Source organism: Anopheles merus, chromosome 2R, assembly GCF_017562075.2.
Source record: "Anopheles merus strain MAF chromosome 2R, AmerM5.1, whole genome shotgun sequence".
NCBI lineage: Eukaryota > Metazoa > Arthropoda > Insecta > Diptera > Culicidae > Anopheles > Anopheles merus.
This window is the reverse complement of record NC_054082.1, coordinates 53,977,194-54,000,091: the sequence shown is the minus strand read 5'-3', so window position 1 is coordinate 54,000,091 and position 22,898 is coordinate 53,977,194. Positions and strand designations below refer to the sequence as shown.

General features: G+C 45.3%; 1 protein-coding gene across 7 annotated transcripts; it reads right to left on the bottom strand.

Annotated features, from left to right (window-relative positions):
* Positions 1 to 5,851: 5,851 nt before the first annotated feature.
* Positions 5,852 to 22,687, bottom strand: LOC121588089 (vesicular glutamate transporter 3-like). 7 transcript variants are annotated; one of them, XM_041905663.1, is made up of 5 exons: positions 22,601 to 22,687; positions 21,557 to 22,109; positions 10,369 to 11,186; positions 8,126 to 9,447; positions 5,852 to 8,042 (listed from the first exon to the last, which is right to left on the bottom strand). In XM_041905663.1, exons 3-5 carry the CDS (start codon positions 10,460 to 10,462, stop codon positions 7,815 to 7,817), a joined length of 1,644 nt encoding a protein of 547 aa, XP_041761597.1. In that variant the 5' UTR covers positions 10,463 to 11,186; positions 21,557 to 22,109; positions 22,601 to 22,687; the 3' UTR covers positions 5,852 to 7,814. The 7 variants fall into 7 exon arrangements, with proteins under 7 accessions (XP_041761597.1, XP_041761596.1, XP_041761598.1 ...); XM_041905662.1 differs by having other exon boundaries at positions 22,494 to 22,646; XM_041905664.1 differs by having other exon boundaries at positions 22,531 to 22,609.
* Positions 22,688 to 22,898: the final 211 nt, after the last annotated feature.

The following is a 22,898-nucleotide window of genomic DNA, read 5'->3' as shown; positions in this document are numbered from 1 at the left end:
TTCGTTAGATTTTCGTCATGCTCTTCCTCTGTTTTCCCCCCGACAACCACGTCATCCATATAGCCAGAAGTTCCCTGCAATCCTGCCAGCATTCTATCTATAATCTGCTGGAACGCGGCTGGGGCTACTTTTATGCCTGGAGGAAGGCGGTTATAATGGTATAAACCTCTATGGGTGTTAATGGTAAGCAATGGACGATATTGTTCGTGAATCTCGACCTGGAGGAAGGCGTCTGACAGGTCTACTTTGCTGAACCAACTACTGTGCGCAAGCTTCGAAAAAATATCTTCGGGCAATGGCAATGGATATTCGAGTGGCTGAAGCACATCGTTTAAGCCAGTCGAGTAGTCGCCACAGATGCGGATGTTGCCATTTGCCTTTCGTACAGCTACAATCGGGGCTGCCCATTCGGAAAAGTCTACGCGCGTGATGATATTCAATTGTTCCAACCTATCCAGCGCTTAGTTGACCGTCTCAATCATGGCATAAGCGACAGGCCTTTTTGGACAAAACACGGGTCGAGCGTCTTCCATCAACTGCAAGTGGATGCGGCTTTTAGTGCATAGCCCCGTACCGCTAAAAACTGTCGGAAATTTAGCTTGGAGACCCTTGATGTAGCCGCTTGACGATACCATTTTGCAGTAGCTATCCATTGGTAGCGAACTGAGACCAAATTGATCGATGAGATCAGCACCCAACAACAAAATGTTTGCTCGCGTCACCCGAATGATAACTTCCCTCGTTTTACCTGCCATTTCAATGCTGGTTTCGAATTCACCGTCGAGTTGAAGCTCCTCACCCGATGCTGTCCTAGCGTTGACCTCTGCCGGAACTAACGATGGTTTGCCCAATTGTTGTCACAACGAGCGACTGATGACTGTTATGTCCGACCCAGTGTCTAGCTGCAAGCTCACGTGTTGACCACACATGGTCAGGTTGACGTATTTTCGTCTGTCGTTAACCCTGCAAATATTTACAGTTACAACACGTGATGTTACCTGCCGGTGCTTTCGAAAGTTGCGCTGTCGTCTTATCGGTCCTGATGTGCGGCAAAACCCTTCCCGATGACCGATTTTTCCACAATTGGAGCACTTATGCGATTTGAACTTGCAGTCTCAGGACCAATGAAGCTCACCGCATAACCAGCAGGGTTTCGATGGTTTCGCCGATGGTCCGGAATCACTCGATTTCTGCTTCCGGAAATTAGCTGGTTGCGTGCCCGATCGATGGTACCGCTGGTTCGACTGCATACCTGCACCGTGCACTGCAAGGACTCGTTCACGCGACTCCGTTCCAATCATCGCGCTGTCAACCTTCAGGCTCTTTATCCGCTGGCACTCTGCTGCAAGATCCTCCAAAGTAACGTCACTTCGTTCCTCGATGCGTGCGAGAAGTCGTGTGCGGATGTCTGAATCAGCCTCATCCTTTAATCCACACACGAGCGTCAAACACTTAAACTGATTCTCACTCATGGACGAAAACTGGTAGTCGACGCACGATCGGTTCACGCGGCAGATGAATGTGAGTATGTCTTCGGATTGCGCTTTTGTCAGCTTCATGCATTTGTATCGTTTGCTGACAAGCGACTCAGCCCTTCCGAAAAGTGAACTCAATATGCTGACTGTATCTTGGAAACTCACATCGCGCGGAACTCGTGGAAGGATAAAGCTGGTATACCGTGAATGCTCTGTCGTGCCCAGCTTACGCACGAGTAAACGAACTTTCGCCGCGTCGTCGAGTCGGGAGGCGTCCTGCTTAAACAGGTCGTCGTAACGTGAAAACCAGGCGGAAAACGTAACGTCCGACTCGGCCTCGTACCGAAACTCGGAAATGCTGCTCGCCAAAGCATCCATGGTAAGCTCGGGCTGCTGCTACGGGACGAAAGACTGCTGCTGCGAATGCTGCTGGGGCTGCGACGTTTGCGGGAGCGGGTGCAATTGCATTAATTGCGACATCATTTGCTGCTGTTGGGCCATCTGCTTCTGCATTAATTGCAGCATTTGGTAGATCATCGCGCCGTCTGGCGACGATCCTGCTTCCTGAGATGACGCTTCTCCTGGGTGCAGCGATGGCGTCGGCGATATGCTGAGCGATGGCGCCGCTGGTACGCCGAGCGATGACCCCGCTGGTCCTCGGTGCGGTTGTAGATGCAAACGTTGTGCATTGACATCGTGCGCGGATGCGAAGGGTTGCGCTGGTGTAAAAGCGCTGGGGCGGATCAACGGTGATCGACGCGATTCGCCTTCGCTAGCTCCGTCTGATGCACCGTTTTCGTTGGTGCTCATCCTGCGCTTCTTAGACGGTGGACGGGGAATTTTCACACGCACATACACTTACACTTTCACAGATTAAAAATTGTCGCTTTATAAAAAAAAAAATTGTCCGAATTTACTCGTCGCCACTTTTGTGTTGTAACGGGGTTTGTGATATTTAATATTGGTGTTACTATCTACATTAACTGCACACGTATTAAAACTTTATAAATTAACATAAATGTATTATTAAGAATCTGACTGCTTGCACCGAGGACGTTCTTGTAAGTGCTGCGTTACAACCAACGTGTTCGGCACCATCGCTCCCGTTCGTTGGCCTGGCGAGCGATCATTGCCCTATCCTGCCGAACCGCTCTCACTAACACATCAACACGCTGGCAGGACTGTCAGCGGTGAGTGACTGCAATAACGGCGATCGCAAGTTCGGCAGGTCGGGTCACAACAAGGAGAAACTACCAGAGGAATGGAAGCTGGGTGTTATTCACCCAGTCTACAAAAAGGGCGATAGGCTGGATTGCTCTAATTTCCAAGCCATCACAGTCCTGAATGCCGTCTACAAGATCCTGTCCCAGATCCTGTTCTGCAGACATGCAACCCTTGCTACAAATTTTGTCGGCAACTACCAAGCGGGGTTTGTTGGAGGCAAATCTTCACTCTACGGCAAATCCCTCCAGAAGTGCCGAGAGCGCCAGATCCCAACGCACCACCTGTTCATCGACTTCAAGGCGGCCTACGACACCATAGACTGGAAGAGCTATCATGCAGCGGTACCACTTCCCTGGGAAGTTGATCCGGCTGTTAGAGGCCACCATAAACAGTGCAAGGGGTGCAGTGCAAGGTGAGAGTGTCGAATTTGACGTCGGAAGCGTTTGAATCTCACAGGGGTCTGAGGCCACAGGGGTCGCCCTGGAAGGTGTCATTCGAGACGCGGGGCTAGACCACGACATCCGTGGCACGATCCTCTACCGGTATCTCGAATTTCTTGGCTTCGCGAATGACAACGACATCATCGGCAGGACAACAGCGAAGGTATGTGAGGCGTACATCCGACTCAAACGCGAAGCAGCAAGTATTGGATTGAGAATCAATGCGACGAAGACGAAGTACCTCCTTGCCGGTGACTCAGACCATCTGGGTAGCAGTGTATTAGTTGACGGCGACAGTCTCGAAGTGGTAAAGGAGTTTTGCTATCTCGGGACGGTCGTTACTTCGGACAACGACATCAGCAGCGAAATCCGAGGACGCATTGTTCAGGGGAATCGTGCATACTATGGGCTTCTCCGATTGCTGATATCCAGAAGACTTCGAGCCCGCACGATATTTGAGATATATCGCACATTGATTCGCCCGATTCCTCTACGGACACGAGTTCTGGACCATGCGAGCGGAGGATGCAAACGCTCTGGGCGTGTTTGAGCGACGCATCCTCCAGACCATCTTTGGCGGTGTGGTTTAGCATGGAGCGTGGAGGAGAAGGACGAACCACGGTGAACCGTGCTTCCTGACGATGGCGAAGGCAGGCAGAGAACGATGGCTCGGGTATGCCATGAGGATGCCGGACTCATGTCCCACCAAGAAGGTGTTCGACAGCGACCCCCAGTTCGGCACTAGACGTAGGTGAGCACAGCAGCCTCGATGGCTGGACCAGGCAAAACGAGATCTGACGGAGATCGGGTGTCTACATGCATGGGAGGCTGCAGCCAGGGACCGAGCATCCTGGAGAATTGTTGTTGACCGAGCCATGTCACATCGACATGCTCTATCGTGAGCAGGCCAACAAGAGAGTGAGATATATATACAGGGCGTTCGGGATAATTTTGACAGTTACATTTTTATTTTTAACTCGCGATCGAGTTGGCATAGGAAAACAAGCAATACGTCATTCGACAGCTAAAAGTGTACGGAACAAGCAGCGAAAACATCCCGTTATAAAAAAATGCCAAAAAAGAGTACCATGTGGAAGCGGATCACATGCATCATGATGATTCGCACCGGACGCGACAACCGCGACATCATGCAGTGCGTGCAGTGTTCGCTGAACACGGTGAAAGCGATCCGGAGTGAGCTGGGAGAAAACAGCGACGACGACGAAGCGGTGGCAGCACGAAAACCACATTCTCAGCGGCGGGATTGCGTGCGGACCCCCAGACGGTGATGGTGTTTTCCTGCGTGTCATCGGAAGGGGACGTGATGCCGCCCCACTTTTTCGAGCAGGGGCTGAGGCTGAACGCGGACGGGTTCATTTACATGCTGGACACCGTCGTGAAGCCTTGGATCACGAGAGTGGCCAACGGCAGAACGTACGTGTTACAGCATGATTCCGCTCCGTGCCATACAGCCTCCAAAACGATAAAGTGGTTGGCGGCCAATTTCAACGACTTCACCGCGCCGAATGTGTTTCCTTCCAGCTCCCCGGATCTTAATCCAATGGATTATTTCGTGTAGGGCGCGGTGGAACGGGATACCAACAGAACCTCCAGCAACACCAAGGCGGAGCTGATGGCGAAAATCAGGTCCGTTTTCGCGGCCCTACCCCGCGAAACTGTCGCCAGGGCTTGTTCCCGGTTCTGGAGACGGGTGGAGGCCGTAATAGAAGCCGAGGGCGGATATTTTGAATAAAATGAATAAAATACATGGTAAGCTACTATTTCTAAAACAAACAAAAATTCTCCGATCATTAATTTTGTTATAATTTTTTTTCTTTCTCCGTAGGTGACTGTCAAAATTATCCCGAACGCCCTGTATAGTCCCAGCTTCGTCCGTCACGACAGGTTCTTTGAGGTGATTTTTCAGGCTGTAGAAAGACCGGTTGGCAGCCACCATTCTTGCGCGCAACTCAGCTTCCATGCTATTGTCGTTGCTGACCTTTGACCCCAGATAGGTGAATTCTGGGACGACTTCAAAAGTGCCTTCACCTATCTGCACGTCACGCCTACGTAGGTTTAGATTATTTATTGGTAGGTCCGCTGATGTTGCCACCGTCAGTTTGGTCTTTGTCTCGTTTGTCTGCTATCCGAGGCTCTCTGCCGCCTGCTCGATCCCTTGGTAGGCTTCTGCTACATAGGAGAGCCGCAGACCACTGATGTCTATATCATAAGCGTATGCCAGGATCTGGGTTGACTTATAGAAGATGGTTCCCGTAGTCTCCACCCTCCAGTCGCGAATGGCACTCTCTAGTGCCAGGTTGAATAGGAGACATGCAAGCCAGCTAGGCAAGCCAGTAAGCCAGTAGGCAGACAGGGTATAAAGAACCAGTAATAGCTGTAGTACACATAGACAGTTAAGTTACTAGTGACGGTAATCTGAAACAGAATAATTAAAATACAGTAAATGTATTACTACTGTAATACTTTTGCTATATTTGCACATGCACAACATCCATAGTGTCATCAAATAGAAAGTCGTTAACGGGGTTTACACTTACACTTACAGAGCAACTGAGAGCATTCTAACAATATACCAAACTTTTTAGGAAACTCCACCCTATATGTGCCTGTAAGCATCAATATTTTAGCAAGACTCGAGCATAAACCATCCGATGAGGGAGATATTATTGCGCATTTTTGTGCTGTGGTTCATTGATTGGTTCGATATATATTTTTTCTATGTTTGTTTGTTTGTATGTTTGAATTTCGTGTACCACTCTAGCCTGGTCGGCGTTTCTACAATGTTTCGTTCATACAGTTTGTGGGTAAATGGGATTCCATTCAATGACAATGATTCAATAACTCTAAACTATTGCTATTATTCATAAGGTAAGTTAGGTAATGGTAGTAAGACGTTCCGAAGGATGCGTGTGTGTGTGTGTGTGTTTGCCCCATTTAGTGGTTGAAACTTGAAACATTCGACTGAGATCACAAATGGTACCAACAGCATCAGCAACACATACCCACACACACCACCGTACCACCAATGAACAATCGTCGGTAAGTATTTGCCCTGCTCTACGCACACTAACACGAATATAACGCGTTCTTCAGTGTTGCATTGTGTTGGTATGGTTGGTGGTAAGTCATAAACAGAAACGGCAGAATGGTTACATTCCAACGCTTACTACGCTCGGGCCGCTATTTGTAAGATTCTTAAATTTTGCACGGAAAGTTCAATGGATGCGCATTAGGAGGGTTCTTGCCTCACTGTTGGTTTTTCGTTATATAGTCTATTATCATTCACTCCCTCTCTATGGAAATCGAAGAACCTTTCTATTCGGGATGAAAAGTATCCTTTGCAGTGTGTTTCTGCAACGAAAGAAATTCCACTTTTTTTTCGTTTTTCATATAGGCACGTGTAGTTTAACAGAGTTAATCCCGGGAGAGGGAAAGGAGAGCGCCAGATATTGAAAAAGTTTATATATATGTAGATGCGATTTGTTTGTTTGTTTTTTTTTCGTTTTCCCACAATTGGCTTCGATTTAATGGAACCGCATAGGTGCTTATTGTCCGTGCAACGATTGCAACAATAAGACGACGATTGCATGGCCCAGCGGGTGTGATAACAATTCTAAACGATTAATCCTAATTTTTATAAATGTTTACGCCCATAATATGTCCGTTATATGTGTACACACCGCTAAACTAAACTAAAGTATTGTATAATGCTGTCTGGTTGCTGAAAAAAGAATATACTAAGCCTAACCGAAACAAACGATGCGCAATCGAAGTAGAGAAAACTGACCATTAAACTAACTCACATAAAAGAAGAAAACAACAATACGGGTCCAACTTAATCGTACACGAAACAAAACAAAACAACACAAAAACACCTTTGAAATTACGTCAAATGGCAATGTAAGAAACGAATCTCCCTTTAGGAGAGTGTACCGATTTCATATAGCCGGAGTGTGTGGTGTGGTGTGTGTCCGTGTTTTTGACATTTGTTTCCCTTTCCAGCTTGCATGTTATATTCTAAACGGACGTTAAAATTTTTATCCCTTAATTTACCTTCATTTTTGTATCGAATCATTCATCATTCTATATCAAATTGAGGATATAATTGTACGCACCCCCGCTTCATTATGCATCTATGTTAACGATTAACCAATCTGTTTTTGGTTTCCAGATTTAACTTTCTTGTGTATGTATGTGTGTGTTTTACTACATCCAAGTATCCTCTGGATAACGCTTTCATGTACATTCCTGCATACAGAGAGATGCTTGCTTTTGCATCAACATCCACACACATACACGTGAACACGTACAAGTGCCACATTCTATGTTTTCCCTGATTTCTTGTTTCATTTCACACCCATCTGTTCAACGTTGATTTCTTATCCTTTCGCTTCGTCGCTTATTCAATTAATCACATGTTTCTCTGCTTCCAGCATGGTACACACTTCTCCCGCCCACCCGCCCGCACCGAGTACCAATTCTAGTTAAATTACATTTTAAGTGGAATTTTTGTTGCACCTCCTTCACTACTTCACTTTGCCATACAAGTAACTTGGCTACAAACGTTAAGTGTTAATAATTGTTGTCACAGAAGTGCCACAGAAAGAACGATATTCCTATCCTATTGCGCCGCGACCGCGTGCAGGCTGGTTCCTCAATCGTCATCGTCCTCGTCGTCGTCAAACTTAAGTCCTGGTTCCACCTTTATCATTGGCTGGTTGGCGATGACAGCCGAATCGTCTGAGGACGTTACCTCCGGATCGGGCACCGGATAGTTCCACGACTGTATCTCGGCCGTGCCAAACACCTGGTAAATAAGGTACGTACTGATGGCCACCACCGACGACACGCCAAACACGTGCAGCCATTGGTTGATGTTTTGCTGCGGAAGTATACAAGCGATGCAGAAGAGGATGTGCTGTTTATTTGTTGCGCAATTGCGAGAAACATTGCAAGCGTACTTACCGAATCAGTCACCATGAAGCCGGTCACGAGCGGCTGTAGGAAGGAAGCGGTCATGTGAATGGTCTGAGCAAAAGCCAGCACAGGTCCGGCCAGGTTCGGGGCAATATCGACGATGTTGGCCATTGCGCCGGCGTAGGACGCCGTGATGAAGGTGACTGCGATGAACCACAGTATCAGTACCGTCACGATCTGATAGCCGAGGTACCCGACCAGCAGCACCAACACGCCGGGCACGATCTGGGACAGGGCGGTGAACAGCTTGCGTACGTTGGTGAGCGTCAGCGTTTTGTTGTCCATCAGCAGATCCGCCACGTAGCAGAACAGCACGGAGGACAGATAGGAGCAGAGGAATGGCGCACCGGACAGCAGTCCGTTCTGCTGGATGTCGAAGCAGAAGATCTTCTGCATGTACTCCGGCCCGGACATGATGAACGTGTAGTGCACCCAGATGCGCCCGAACGTGGTCAGCCCGATGGCCCATACCGGCATCGAGGTGAAGATGCGGCGCCACGGCACCCGCATTCCCTGCCCATTCTTAATGTCCTCGCTGACGTTCAGCTCGATGTACTCCAGCTCCTCGGGCGTGATGCGCGGATGCTCCTGCGGTGTGTTGTACGCCAGCAGGTACCAGAATACGCACCACACCATGCCGATCGTGCCGGTCGTGTAGAACACATGGCGCCACCCGAAGTGAGCAATGATGAACCCGCACAGCGGGTACGTCAGCCCGATGCCGATGCTGAAGCCCTGGAAGCTGCTCATGAAGCGGCTCCGCTCGACCGGCGGTATCCAGTAGCCCACGATCGCGTACATGGCTGGCCAGGTGAGCCCGCTGGCGAAGCCTTGCACCGAGCGCAGCAGAATCACCGCACCGTAGTGCAGATCGGCCGCGTGCGGTATCAGCAAGCTGCAGGCCGCCGTCAGAAACTGGGACCATCCGAACACATTCTTCGTGCCGAAGTACTGGGTAGCAACGCCTCCGACCACCTGCGACAGTACGTAGCACCAGTAGAAGGACGATTTGATCACGGCCTGCACGGTCGAGTCCCAGTCAAACTTGATGTCGTCGATGGACGCGGGCCCGTCCAGCAGCACGGTGGTGGTAGCGTTGGCCACCGACAGCGTGTAGTTGTAGTTGTCGCCCTCCTCCAGGGAGGGCATATCGTTCACGAGCGTGTTACAGTGATCGCTGCCGGTTGCGTTCGCGCTCGGATCCTGCACCATCGCCACCAGGGCAAAGTTGATATCGTTGCGCATTACAAACGATACCAGAAACCCGGACCAGGACAGGAAGTACAGCACCAACCGGGCTGGGATGCGATCTGAGAGAGTGGAAAGTGGGTGTGGGAGGAAAATAACGTTACTGCTATCACTGTATACCGAACTACACACGACTTATCAAACATCTGTTTCAATCAATCATGTAAAAGAAAGCAGTCACACAATCAAGATTTGTTATCTCCGAACTACATCGTTGTGTCAGTAGGAATGGGTTAATTTGGTTCTACTTTACCGATCGAGAATCGTTTTCCCCAAACGTTTACGAACAGTACCTAAAGCATACAAGTTAGTGAAGTAACCCCACAATTGATGGCCGTCAGATAATTGAGAATCATGGGAGCATGCATTTTTCTCAGATTGTCAACCACAGACAGATTACAGTTCATTTTTCCACACCTCCAATTAGTATAAACCGTTTCATGCTAATTATGCTCACAACACCCCAGTGTAACTACCTTGCGCAAACTACAAATATTAAAGTCGGTTTGTTAGTCTCCACACCACGCAATCATTGCACCTTGAAACAAGAAACATTGCTAACCTTTGTCGCGAACATGAACATGTGCCGATTCCATTTTACACACACAGACACACACGCTGATATTCAAAGTTAATGCCGTAATGTTATCCCCGTTTTCGTCTTGTGCGCACTATCTTTGTTCGGCGATTTGAAAATAATTTACTGTGTATCTCCAGAATTGTCGAATTTGTTTTGCTAAACTATTCCGAATTCCTCTGTTTTTCTTCAGAAAACGCACATAATCCCACTTAGTGTCTCCAGTAACCTTCAGTACGCTTGTGGATGAAAGTATGGGAAATGAAAATGGATGATTGAAATGCAACAATACACGCATGATGGACAAACATATCACACAACCCTTGCACCACCCTCCTCCTTCTCCCCCCCCCCCCCCCGACATCAAGGACTGGCACATTACACCATCGACGGGAAAGTAACTTACCACAGACCGCACGGAAGCATCCCACCTTCGGTATCTTCGGTTTCGGCAAAAAGTTCACTTCCTTCTCATCCATTCTGAGGGAGTTTCTACCCATCCAAACACAAACTTAAAACAATTGCGAGCACAAATAATGAACAAATGCTACGTGTTGTGTGCTAATGGCAAAAGAAATGGCTCAATCCGCGCATAACCAAATCAAAACGGCGTGTGTTGATTATGGTGGCTTGATTCAGTACACACATACACACACACGCACAGTTTTTAAATTACAACGACGCAATGCAATAATAAATTGTAAACTGTAACTAAATTTTTCGGCAAACTCAAACAACCAATGGGATACGGAAATGAGGCGCTTAAAGCAAACAATCCAAATTAACCACTCCAAAAGAAAGGAACAGAACGGGCCGGTGAATTAAACACCGAAATACAACCGCCGATCGAGTTGGTTGCATTGGCCAAAAGGTTGCTGTATATGCCACCGGCTCTCCTCACGAACAGGGCCAATAACACCTTGGTCAGCGGTTTCGGTGGGGTACGGCTGCACCACACTACACTGCATCCAATGCGATCCTGTCGATCACTACACATTTAACAATTGCAGCCAAATTTACACCCTGTCGAACACTCATTTGGCCACCACTGCTACTACACCGTCGAACAGTGCGGAATGCAAACGTTAACAGCGGGTATCAAGCGGGATGCGCGCCAGTGTGCAGCAGATGATGGGTCGTTCTGTTTCCCGCTGCAGGGCAGTAGTTGAAGTTTAGCAGCTAGGCAGTATTGCAGCAGCAAGCAGAATGATGTGATGGTATTATCTGTTAGAAATGGAGTAAAAATGGGGGAAACTATTACATTCCACACTGATATTTATTAAGCTATATTGATATCGAAAAAGTGTATGTGATACAGTGGATTATTAAATAACAAACCATTTTAGTTTTAATTATTTATGATTGTACACTTTATCATAATTTCAAAATAATGACAAACTAAGCCGCTTTTAACAAGATCGCAACCTTGTATTTATTCACTAACAGAAAAATTTAACAAAGTCCTAACAAAAATAATAATAATAAAAAATATTTTCTTAAAGTAATCATAAAAGGTACGATAACAACAATTCACACATCAGGCATAAACATGAACGATCGCTTCTCAAACCCTCCAAACAAAACTATATCATCACATATGAATTATTCAAACTCTTAGGCATCAGTCATAAACGACATTCCAAAAACGGTTCTCAACTATCTTGTTCATCGCCATAATGGATCGATTCGATTTCACAATAAAGCATAATAGTTTCTAGATGTCACCAAATGGGTTCCCGCCGTCACGCATCGCAGAAGCGTCAGTCGCCGGCATACTTTTTTTCCTTCTTTTCTCTCAAATCAACCAGCGCATACAAACAAACGAAACGATTCAATATGTTAGACCCTCAACCTCAACCGCATCTAATTGCTCGGGAAAAATGACGAACGGCTCGGCCGAGCCGGGCCATTACCACAGCGCACGAGTGTCCTTGTGGACGACACTTTAATATGGTTCCAATTAATTTGGTCCGGCTCGGTTGAGATATAGGGGCATATCCACGAGTGGGAAGAATCGACATCGAAAAACCATGCAATATCAATGATTATGACCTCGCGATCGCCGGGAATTAAACGAGTAGCGAACGGGAACGGAACCACCACCATCTTTAGAGACAAAAATAAAAACCGATCCCCCATGATGCATGGTCCCATAACACCCCAAACATCCAGCATTATCCCTATCTGCTCCAATCATCATCATCATCGTCGTGGACGTCGAGTTTCCTTCCCACTGGAGGGTTTCTCAGCTCTTAATTGAATCCATTAAAATGCTTTATCGGGTAAGAGTGAAATGATTAAGAAGTCATCACAAATCGATTGTTCCGACCATCGCAAGCCTGCTGGGCTTGTTGTGTTTGTGGCATCATAAGTCCATATAACTGCGTGCTGACAGTGCTGAGAATCAACCTAATGCCGGAATCGTCCCAACAACAACAACAACAACAACAACAACAACAACAACACTAATATAGCTTTAAGGATTCCTTTGCACGACTATCCTGCCCCTTTATCTTTACACACACGCGTGTACAGTGTACAAAAAAAACCGTCACAAACCGATGTATATCACGTGGTCCATTTTGTAGTAAAAAAATAAAATTAAGCTCCTTTTCACAAATATTTAACAACCATTTGCTATTGCTATTGATCTCCATGTGTACACCTCATTGTAAACAACTCTCTTCCACCAAACACACTATCCTAAACACGTGCGTTGACGACTTGCTTTGGAAATGCCTACATTTGTTTGACACGAAAAATGCGTAGGAAGCACCCTAGAACAGTACTGAATGGTAATCATAATTCTTCACCCTTGATTGCCGCATTCATCCTACCACTTACTTGCTGACCGTTTGAAATGCAATCATATGCAGCCATTATGCAGCTGACCGTTACTCACGTGCAAACCCACTCTCTATTGACGTCCCCCACAAGGATGATACACCCCCGGATGGCCTGTCATGGCATGCCATGGCACTGGAAACGTTTGTCAACAGAAAACAACACAGAGGGGCTACACACACACACACCCCGGCGAACAACAAAACAACGCAAACAGCCAAGCGGCAAACAGGTAACATTATAGCTTAAGTGTCGAACGCATTTTAAAGCACGACAATTAACATTCAGTTAAGCTACGCTTCCGCCTGCCTACAATACGAGACAATCGATATGCAAGGTAATGCATTTTTGCAAACATTTCGCACCCACAGAATGCACTCGCAGAAGAATGGGTTGCTTGGATGGGAGCAAATAAACGTGCTGAGACACATTGCCATAGGAACCGTAGTTGCATGTAATTATCACCGCATGGTTGGTATGGCGCACGTCACAACAATTGTAAAACAATTACATGTTGACAAATAGACGAGAAATGATCAAGTACCTGGACGGACTGTGCCATGTTTGTTGGCAGAGCAGTACGCCCCCCCCCCCCCTATCATGCGTTGTGCAAGCAAAGCCATCCAAATTGGTGGAAATGACCAGATAATAATGGATGCTGCTACTGTGTGGCTGTTGCTCTTCTAGCAAATAGCATGCAATTTGAAACAATTTACTTGTGCTAAGGTGTACACGCAAGGCGCGCAGTCAAATGTGTCGATGTTAAGTGAAGTTCTAACTTGGATAAGTTAATTTAATGTGTTAAATTTGGTCATTAGTGAGAATTCCATCACTGAAGCTTTTGTGTTGATTTATCGCATAATATTCAGTAAAACGAGGATAAGATATACGACCATTCTACCAGCTTAATATTGGCTTACTAACTACACTTATTTGTACCACTTGACCATATACTCAAATTTTTTGAAAATCTATCCATATAACCCACGGGTACGGTCTTGAGTGAGCTAACAAAAAAAAACTCCGGAAGAGGGACTCCTTGACGCGGGGACAGTTCTAGAAGAATTCAAACACGTGCGTCCTTTATAGCAGTGGTCTCCAACCTGTGGTCCGTGGCGTTAATAGATGTGGTCCACGAAAGAATTTATTTTTTAAGAAGAAAAGCTAATTGCTATACATATTGCGCAATTTTTTTTCCATAATCAATATTAAGTATCCAACATGTCTTCTTCTTTTGGCTCAACAACCGTTGTCGGTCAAGGTCTGCCTGTACCACTACTTGGTGGCTTGGCTTTCAGTGACTTATTGATCCCCCATAGCAGGATAGTCAGTCCTACGTATGACGGCACGATCCATTTGGGTCTTGAACCCATGACGGGCATGTTGTTAAGTCGTACGAGTTGACGACTGTACTACGATGCAGGCATGTCTAGAATAAGATAAAAACTACGATATGTGAGCCGCGGCAAATGTATTTTGAAAGCCAAGTGGTCCGCGAACCTAAAAAGGTTGGCGAGCACTGCTTTAGAGGAGCCGGTGTGTGTAATATTATACCACAACTTCATCCGCACGAGCCGATCTTTAACTTTGAAACAGATCGAATTGAGAATATTTTATTTATTTTACTGTTTTTTTCCTTGTACATATCATTATTATTGTTTTGTTGCGTGTACTTTTACTTACATACATTTTATTTTGTTTTCTTCTCGTAATTTTCAGCTTCTTCTTCTTCTATTTGGCGTAAACGGTCTACGCGGACATGTCAGCCTATAGTGGCTTTCAAGACTTTATTCAATACCACGTAGCCGGAAAGTCAGTCAAGTCAGACTATGGGGAGGGGGGGCCGGGTCCATTCCGGACTTGACCCATTACGGGCATGTCATTGAGTCGTTCGAGTTGACGACTGTACCACGGGACCCCCCAGGGGACTGTCAGCTTATTATTAAATAAAAACAAATACCGTTTGATATCATACTGTTTAAATTATAACACTAACTTTAACCGAAAGTACGAAAAAATACGAACACAGCTTCAATGATGTAGACATCACCTTTACACAATCATCGCGACCACTCTGGAACTGCCGACGCAGGTGCTAATCAACTGCTCTGATATGCACTATATGCCTGTTGCTAATAGTTTTTCCCCAAAAGCTTTTATACACACGTTCTAGTCAAATGTGATCTATTTGTCGGGAGATCATAAGGCTCACGCTATGTGATGATAATCATAGAGTAAATACCCTTTCATAGTGAAACAATCAGGTTTAGATAATACCGCTCCGTAAATGGTTTTTTTTCGAATTTTCCCTGGTATCTTCGTGGCATTCGATTGTTAGCGAAAAGATCACGCATGTGTGTATCTGTGTGTGTATTTAATGGTAGAGATGAGTTGACAAATTACACCACCCGAGACTTTTCCAGACGATCGTGAATCACCTCAACGCGATGCCGGGCACTTGTGCGGTGTACAATACGGCAATCGCGAATCTTCCACGATACGTCAGAGGCAACCATACTTCCGGTGGGTGCAGAGATACTGCTCCGCCCTATCCCGTGGAAGCTTCTTGATCGAAAAGCTGGATAATCTGAGATTCGGCCGCCCGTCAGACTAAACTCGTGCCGGCCAGATGTACCCAGCTGATTAGTGTTGTGTTTAGAAATAACCGCTTATCTGGCAAAGGAAAGGGACCGGCTTTTAGCGCACACCATTAATAGGGTAGTGTGAATTGTCGTCATCAAACGGCTGGCGTGTTTGGTGGTACGAAAAACAGCCTCCCATCCCGCCGAAGAAGCTGCGGTGGATGATTTATTGCATAAATGTGTGTGTGTGTGTTTGTGTGCACTACACACCCCCTTCACAGGGCACACGGGGGAACAATAACGATGCGAACAAAGTTGCGAAATGTGGATCCCGAGACAAAGCACAAAAGGGGGAGGCTATGGTACTAGGCTCATCCGTACCCGTCTATCCGGCGCCAAAGTCACTTGTTTGGGTGGATTCAAAAGTATGTGATGCAAACGTTGCACTTATTTTGTATAGTTTTTTTTTTTTTTTTGCTTTTCAACCAACATAACTTAAGCATCTTGAACATCTTCGTCGTGCCTTGGAATTGAAAGTAAAATGCGGTCAACAGACCACTTGACGGGACATTAGTGACACTTTACTGGCAACCCACACGCAAACTTGCATTTAGCATGCTCCAGAATAGACGAAGGAGGACAAACGCACGCCAGCCGCTCACTGCCGCACACCCCTCTCCCCGCATTCTTATCATTTGACACAAACGCACACTAACCTGAATACATTTTTTTTATGTTTGATTTCTTGAAGAGCTTCTGCCCTGGTTAGGAATAAACACAACTTGAGTACGTTTATGGGCACTAAGCTAACCAAGCATGATGACCTTACGGAGCACATTGCACTGCAAAGCCTCCTCAGGTTGCGAATCAGTTTTTTAGCCCTTCTCATTTTCTTCTTATTATTCGTGTGTGTCCGATTTGTGGAGAACCGGCTTTAGTAGCTTTTACTAACTGTCGGAAAGCAAACGAAAGCCGGGTGGTGTCTGTTTTGGTGTTGGTGGAACCGTACCAGGGCGGAGGGAGATGGTGAATGTGCATTTTTGTTTGTTTGTTTCTCTCCTTTTCCGATTGTTTTTGTGTCCAGCTACGGATACCGGTTTGCCCGGTGTTTGTTACGTTTCCCATTTACATAGCATTAGCATCGAGCACCGATCGGAAGAACCTTCTCTCGGCGAAAAGGGTTGTAGCGAAAGCGAACCGCAACACTTGCTGCAGCAAACAAATGCACGATCAACGTGTTGACCTTCACAAACCACTTTGGAGGGGGAACACACATACACACACACAGTGGATCACTCGAATTGTGTAAAAGTACAAGCAGTCCGGAACGGAAGAACAGGAGGAAGAGTGCGAAAGCGTTTGGGGTGGCGTGTCACACACAGGCTGCGCTTTCGAGGATTTGGAATTGCGTCACATTTGCCCGCAGTAAAGAGGAAGAAGTGATCGGGGAGGTTTGCCGAGCTGTTGGCAAAAAGTTGTTTGTTCAACTGGAGGAACACCAAACCAAAGCCAAACCAAAAGCCGGCTTTCTTGACACGACACGCGAAATGCGAACAACTGCCGCCTCGAGCCCACCACACGCGTACATACACGTACACAGACACTCTCACCCGCCAGCCAAACCTCCGATGCTAATTAGCAGGCCCCCGCTGGACGATTCTTCTTATCGGTTTGATTTACTGTCGGATGATACTTTTTTATAGACGTTTGCGCAATAAACCAGAAACATAAACACATTTTTTACGAGATCGCTATAGAGAGCGTGAGAAAATTGACAAAAAATGCCATACATGAATCTTAAGTGATCGTCGTGTTTCACCGGAGTTCCAACGGAAGCAAAGATCTAATGTGTAGTGTTTCTCAGAAGTGTTTTTGAGCAAGTTTCTTGCGTATATGTAGTTTGCTTATAGATACTTTGACCTTTGAGCAACAGTCGGCTCTTTTCTGTTAAATTTCGACCAGCTTCTTGTATTTACGAATACGTTAGTGGAATTCTACTTTAGCAAATGCGAAAGCGTTAAACATTCGTTTTCAAATAATGAAGCTGTAAATCTTGTATGGTAAACATTTGTTTCAAGAATAAAAATCGATTGTTTGTGATAGTTTTAACACGCATTGGTAGGTGAAGAAGTTATCCTTCGATTTTTTTATCGAAGGTTGTTGCATAAATCAATCGAATAATACTGAATACATTAAGACAAAAGCGAACGCGACAATCGATAGTTTATCTCCTGCAAGGTTGTAATTTTCGTCGATATACGTATGTAGCAGCGGTGAATAGCTACAAAGTTACTAGCTTTATATTCAAGGTAAGTCACGCTACAAAAAGGACAAAAAACTAAATCAACCTGTTCAATAATAGTTGGAACGTTAGTTCATTTGTTAAACGGCCCGACACATTTACCAAACTTGATTTCTCCTTCCCTGTTCAGTAACCATTGCATGCTGTACACCTACATTTCCTTCATTGAATAAATCTAACTTGATAAGATTGTCAAAAATGTAGCAAACAATTTAACAACCGATTAGATGGTGTTTAAATTGATTGTGAAACCATTTCCGCACCCAATGATGGAAGGAATTTATACGAGCGGGTTCGAATAGTTTTGTATTGATCGATGCATGTATGATCGTACGACCAACCAGCCTTCAGCTTTCCGTTCTATCTATCAACGGCGGCCTGATAACGTTGCTCTTATGCCGCTTGAAACATAACCGCGCTTCCGCGTTTCCCTCTATCACGCACCCTAACGCTCCCGCCATCCACGGCTGGCCGGTAAATCTTATCGTTCATGTCCGTCAAATGCGCAACGACGCGACACGGTTCGCCAAATCAAGGGTCGCAATGTCCGTTAACAATTTGTCTTGTCTTTGTGAAAAATCTGTCCCTCAGCAATAAATACATTAAGACGTATTAAAAAATGTTGTTTTGATGATAGGCTTTTCAATTGACTAAAAAAATCATAATAATCATTATCAATTAACATGACCAATTAGAAAGTAGATTTTTGCTTGTGCATTCAAACAAAGCAACATTGTCACGATCGGAATGTAAGTTAGTATTTAATCTCAACACATCCCGCATACTGAGACATGAACGATCCACCAGGAAGGAAGTTTGAAATAAAAGTCAGTTGTTCAATGTCGATACCAAAATTACTAAAATATTATACCATAAGCTTAGTTCAAAATTTCAGGCATCAAATGTTCGACGATCATTGATTGGTGGCTGAAGATCACTATCGAGCAAACACTTTACAAACCTCGAATGAATTGAAAACTATAATATTTATAGAAATAGATCTGATAAGCATTGTGATTATAATTGCTCTAACAAATTAAAAGGACCACGTGGTGGAAATTCAACACTTGAAAACACCATCAACTTCTTAGTAAGCGTTATGACGCATCGATGGAGTTGGAGCACCGGCTTACAATGTTTGGAAATTAACCACCATCAGCACACTTACGGCTAACACGGGTGACTATCGAATAACATAACAAGGCACCACCATAAACACCCAAACCGCATTGAGCAAAACAAAGAAAAAATGACTTCGCAGTTAGAATGGGTCAATGAGAGAGTGAGACCGTTTTGGTTTTGCGCATAAATAAACTTCAACTGGTTTCTTTACGCGGCTGTGCATATCATCGCCTACTACAGAATCTGTCACATTAACGAGGGCGAAGCATGGTGCACGGTACTATATCGCCCACCTAAACAATTATGTCATCGATGCTAATTGTAGAACAAAATATAACGAAGCCTCAACAAGCCGCTGGAATAATTTCAAACATTGCTAACGTATTGCAATTTTATCAACTTCTTCTTTGTCGTGTGAGTGGTTCCCACTGGTTCCTTCCGGAAGCCCAATTTCACAACGGTTTATAATCGCGTAACGTGGTTCTCGGACACCCGCCCTCGTAACTACTAACTAGACGCACTTTTGGTTATGTCACGCACGTTGCACTAGGCTGCCTACATACGCCACAGAAAATGATCTACCCTGGAATGATTTTGTGTGTTTCGCCCACCGGTGTGTGCACGGTGCAAAAGTAATCCCAATCACCAAAAACAAATCACTACCTTCACTACCTTCCGAGCCAGCACTTCCGCGCCAGAGCCAAACGCCGGTCGGGCGGTTTCAAAGGACGCGTACTACGGTTGCTGCGATGCTAACCCGCGAATTGTCAACAATCGACTGGCTTTCTTTGCCGGGGTGCGTTGAGCAACTTATACAGAGAGCCTCCGCCAAGGCGCTCGCCCAAAGTGGAGCGCGAGACGACTCAAATCGTCAAACAAACGCATCGCTTTTTACGCAAAATCGTGAGTAAAGTTGTAGCAACCACCAATACTACAGGCACACAGCAGACGACCAAGCTCTCCCAGCTCGCAAAGCTCTCTCAGCAACACCGCGGTTCATTCATAGCTTGCCCTGACTGCTGACCAGAACTACTCTTTCACCGGAACATGTGCTCTCGCAGGGGATGACTGTTATCGTGAAGGATGACTTGCGCTCCTCCTTCCCAGGCAAATACGGCTTTGCCTGTACGTAAGCTTGCATGAAAAGTGTCTAGCACACCTGTGAACCATTACATTACTTTTTTATAATTGTGAAATAAAGTGTATATAAACACCTCGCAAATTTACATCTCAAATGCCGAGCGTCGAGTGCGTATCCAAACATCATATTTAAGTTATCAATAATTAGCTGTGGCAAGTCTTCTGTGAGTGTGTTTCTTTTTGCTTTGCACCCTCACATTACCACATGACATCATGGGTGACGTTTGTTGTCTTACTACTGCCAACCAGCTTGAGCTGAATCAAATGTAGCAAAACGAGTTTGACTACAATATTTCCCCCTCGTCAACTAGCAAACAATAAACCATTAAATTCAATAGGATATTGCCGCCATCCGCATGACCAACCACACGCTTCAAACTTGTGAAATCCTTTGCTTACTATTACTAGCATTACTTTGGCAATTTTGTTGCGTGAAACTATCGCCACGAATGTGTGTGGTTGTGCTGATATCGTTGGAAGAAAAATCGATCTGTAGCGACCCAAACAAACATTCTTCACATTCTCACTACCACCCGGCTTTTTGGGATGTACGAGGCGTGCGTCACCATTAACGGCGCCGTTAAGATGGGAACTAAGATGCGACCGACCCTCCAGTGGGAGTGAGGTTTCAACTCTTTTACGTTTGCATTCAAATAGTCCTATTTTAATGGTTCGCGTTCCGACCGTCCTCTGCTCCATTTTCCGGTACGAGAAATACCATTTCCACTCCCAGGATAGAAGCAGATTTGGCATGATGAGAAAATCGATAATCATTCCTATACTTGCCGGCTCTAGGTAAGCTTTGCACAATGGTGATATAAAAGAGATGGTACTTCTTCATTGAAATACCTTCACTAGTATGCGAAACTATGCGTATAAATTATAATACTCAAAAGAAGAAAAAAAATGACATTGGCGGACACATTTTTATTTGGTCGACAAGCATCATAGAATTTCACCATCTTGAGTAAATACTGAAGTATTTTAATTTTAACAACGATTCGCTCGTGTTTTTTGTCAAATTTCTAATGAAATTTCACCAATAAAAAAATCACAACAGTCTTCACATTTCCTGAATACGATCTAATAAAAGTAGAGTAGCACCATGAACCAATAGCGCTGCATCATTCTATGTTTTAATATAATGAAATCGACATGGTATCATATTACGTGTCCGAAGATAACATGTGTGACGAATGTTATCAGTTGGCATACCTTTCATACAAAAAAAAACATCGAAAGCTCTATTATCGCGAGCGCCAGTTGTATTTTTCCCAATACAATTTCGTTGTAAGCAAAATGGTTCATTGGAAACAATTTCCTTATGTAGTCACTACAGCAACTAATAAAACCAAATGCTACATGCCCGTCGTCGTCATGGTTTCTTAACGCGAAACATAACCACCATACATTTGCAGTCACGCATGATTTGAGGCAAGCTACTTCGATCTGTATCATTCCTGTCTCGGGGTTTTTTTTTACTGCCCCTGACCCAAATGGTCCCATACTCAGCGCATCAAAGCGAAGGTCATGTACCTAATCTAATGTGTATCATTATGCCGCCCGCACACGGTTCGACTCCCACAGGATGACACCATACATACCTATGCATTAACTTCCGATGTTGGCGACCAGCGAAGCGCCCTTTGCACCGTTCAGTCCACCAATCTCGTCCTTGGGCATCACGCTGTCCACAGACCGGATGGATTCACTTCCAACGCGGTGGATCGGAACGCTCGGAACCGTTCGACAGCGACTGCTGGAAACCATGCTTTGGAGGGTCTGCTTCTCTGGAAGTGTTATGTTTTCCGAAGGGGATTTTATTTGCACCCCACCCCGCGCCCACGCCTTACGATTTTAGAGCACAGTTGTTTTTTAACCACCGAATCGGGTTCAAGGAAACGAGAGCGCTCGTGCGATAACACCACTGCACCACTTGCTGCTAGCCATTATACACACACATCGAATCACCGATTTGAACCGGAGTACGATTACTTTCCTTGCAATTGCAGTGCTTTGTTGAAGCACTCCCATCGGCCACCTAAGGTACAAAACATCACCATCTTTGCGACAGCGCACGCACCCACTTCTTATCGTGACGAAGCTCGTCCACTTTCCGCACACTCTCTAATGCTAATCAAACACGGCACAGCGATGCTGTCAAAGGAAAGAAAACGTGCATCATTTTGGCTGAAAATCTTCTGCTCGAATTCTCGTATGATTATTAGTGGGTTGTTTCGCGCTCAAACTACCCGGACAGCAATTGTGCATGCTCCACCAGCAAACCACCACACAAGCACGTGGACTACATCGAAAAGACTAGATTGAAAATCGCCTCCTAAATTTATCGGAATTGTCTAGCACTAGCTCAAAATCTGATAAATTAAAAATCTGATCACTCAAACGTCGTTTCAAATATCTTCTACATTGAGCAGCACAAGGGTTTCCGGGGAAAAACTGCATTTGAATTGAGAGTGCGGTCTTTGCATCACATATTTTGTCCTCACACACTAAATCGAACCAGATGTGCGAAAGCTGTACCGGAATTGCTAATGCACTTGCCACAACTAGAACGAACCCGGCTGAAAGTTTTAGTACGCCAGCACGGATTAGAATCAAAACCACAAATAAAACTATAAATTTCTAACCGCACGGCACAAATATTTACACGCAATCAACCCGAACGAAAATGGAATCACAACAAAACCTGAATGTCAATACAGACTCGTTTATAGGCGAAAGGCCACGAGAGTGACAAACCGCTGACATGTTTTGCAAAACGTGAGCATTGTCAGTTTTTTGAGCTTTTGTCAAAATTTCGTAACCCGGATCAGCCAGCAAATAAAGTTGACAAAATTGACGTTCGCGAAAAAGTGTAAACAAACAACTATTTGGCGCAGTTGCGACCCATTGCTATGAATAATAATGAATAATAATAATTATGCT